Source organism: Oryzias melastigma, unplaced genomic scaffold, assembly GCF_002922805.2.
Source record: "Oryzias melastigma strain HK-1 unplaced genomic scaffold, ASM292280v2 sc00426, whole genome shotgun sequence".
Lineage (NCBI taxonomy): Eukaryota > Metazoa > Chordata > Actinopteri > Beloniformes > Adrianichthyidae > Oryzias > Oryzias melastigma.
In genome coordinates this window covers 23,831-26,360 of record NW_023417022.1, presented here as the reverse complement: position 1 = coordinate 26,360, position 2,530 = coordinate 23,831, and the positions used below count along the sequence as shown (strand labels likewise).

General features: G+C 41.5%; 1 protein-coding gene across 1 annotated transcript; it reads left to right on the top strand.

The window, feature by feature from the left end:
• Window positions 1-363: 363 nt before the first annotated feature.
• Window positions 364-1,804, top strand: LOC112141335 (odorant receptor 131-2-like). The gene is made up of 2 exons (XM_024264443.1): window positions 364-519; window positions 1,040-1,804. Exons 1-2 carry the CDS (start codon window positions 364-366, stop codon window positions 1,802-1,804), a joined length of 921 nt encoding a protein of 306 aa, XP_024120211.1.
• The last annotated feature ends 726 nt before the right edge of the window (window positions 1,805-2,530 follow it).

Genomic DNA, 2,530 nt, shown 5'->3' with positions numbered 1-2,530 from the left:
CGACACCTGTGTAGAGGTTCAGCCATTTCTCTGCTGCAGACGCCCGTATCCACCTGTGAGGACAGTTGGGAATAAAACTTTAACTTATTTACAGAAAATGTTCATGTTTGAAGATAAAATAAATGTATGTAGCCCCCCAACTCACACCTTTACTCCAGTGGGGGGTGGGGGTGGGCATTTGCAAAAGAAACACCTGTAGCGTAGGAGCCAATCAGGTATCCTGAGCTTCGGGGGGGTGGGGGGTCATGTGACTCCTCTAAACACTCCTTCAGTGATTTCTACAACCTCCCACAAACACATCAGGCAGTTCAGGTTCAGCAGCACCATAGATCAGGATTTCTTCTCCTCTCATCAGCTGCTGGGATGAACTCCACAGTCGGGGTCGGGAATGGGACGGGATCTGCCCATTACATGTTCTCATTTTTTCAGGCTCTGGACAAGAATCTGATCGTTGTCATTCTGGGAATCTCCATCAACTCTGTGAACGCCACGATGGTCCACACGTTTAGGAAGCACTATGTGTGTGTTCAACCATGTGTGTATTTAAACACGTGTGTATTTAAACACGTGTGTATGCAATAGTATGTTTGACCATGTTGGATTTGACTCGTTAGTTTGGACAAAGTGTCATAAAATGCGTCCAGCAAATGTAGGAAAAGTGTTTTACTGCCTGTGAGTTACCAAATATCAATACTCACTATAACTATGTTTTAATGAAACATCTACAAATATAAACAGGATTTACAAGGTAAAATAGTTTCTGCATGTTTTCTCTGTGAAACTTGTTGTCTTTTCAGTTCCTCCTCTGAAGGTGGGACAGTAAATAACAAAATGTTTAAAACTCAACTCTTGAATTTCAGTTCAAACCCTTTTATATACCAGTATTATACATACATACACCTTTTCAAAATGTAGTATGATTTACATCTGACTTTTATTCACCTACTATAAGAAAAACAACTGGAAAGTCAGATAAAAATCTTGACTGTATGGGCTGGTTTTTGACTTTTGGTTCTGTTTCTCTCTGTCTCTGGTTCAGATCCTGCGGTCCAACCCGCGGTACATCCTGTTCGCCCACCTGGTGCTGAACGACATGATCCAGCTGACCATCAGCATCTCTCTCTTCATCCTTAGCTTTGCATTAGGCTCCATCCCTGTCTTCATCTGCCTATTCCTCATCCTCCCTGCCATCATCAGCACCATGAACACACCTCTGAATCTGGCTGTCATGGCAACAGAATGCTTCATGTCCATCTGCTTTCCGCTGCGCTACAACTACATCTGTACAGTGAAGAGAACATACATTACTATTGGGTTGATTTGGGCAGTGAGCTCTCTGTCGGTGCTGCCGGACGTCTTCATCCTTGTAGCCACAGAGCAGCACTTCCTCCTCTCCAGAGTTCTATGTGAAAGAGATACCATGTTCAGGAGCAGCCTCAGTAAGGAGAAGAGAAACGCTTCTCATATCTTATTCTTCGTGCTGGTCTGGCTGACACTGTTCTGTGCTTATTTTAAAGTTTTGTTTGCAGCCAAAGCAGCAAACACAGACGCCACAAAGGCCAGAAACACCATCCTGCTGCACGCCTTCCAGGTGCTGCTGTGCATGACGACTTACGTGCATCCTTTTTTACTGCAGCTCTTTAGATTCTTGTTCCCTGAACAGATGATTTCAATATACTTTGCAATGTTTGTCATAACGCAGATCTTCCCTCGGTTTCTGAGCACGGTTATCTACGGTTTACGGGACAAGACCTTCAGAAAGTACCTGAGCAGGTACTGTATCTGTGTCCAGACCAAAGCTTGACCAAACAATAAATATTCGCAACATGTGGGTAAATGATGGCAAATATACTGACAGGTTAGGTTAACCTGCTCAAGCTTCGGTCTCAGGGGTCTAATATCAAGTAAAGAGGTTTTCTGGAGACGAATAGAGATGAGTATGTGACATGAGAAGTATAAACAAATACCCTGCATGACTGGATGGGAATCATTCTGGAAATGTTTAAGATGGACAAACCAACTAGGGGTTCAGAAAAAGAAATTTTAAAAAATTTGGAACAAATAGATTACATTTATTTTCCCCACAAGACAAGAATTCAAATAATAATAGTAATAATAATGCATTTTATTTGAAAGCGCCTTTCAAAACACTCAAGGACACTGTACAAAGTAAAAAAATCTAAAAACACAAGAACCTCACTTAAAATATATAAACATTAAAAACACAATAAAGAAGTTGACATCTTAATAAAATCAGATTACAGATGAGGGAAAGTTATGAATTTGGGAAAGCAGATTTAAACAGGTTTTGAGTTTTGATTTAAAAGCTGAAAGGAGTCAAGAGTTCAAGAGTTGAGGACCCTAGCGGCTGAAGGCCCGGCTCCCCATGGTGACCAGACGGGCTGGAGGGAAGAGGAAGATCAAAGAGAGAAGATTATGGAGAAGATTATATATTTTTTTCTAGTATTTTGGAGATGAAGGGGGGATTAGAAATAGGACAGAGATTATTGAAGGAATTTGGGTCTGAACC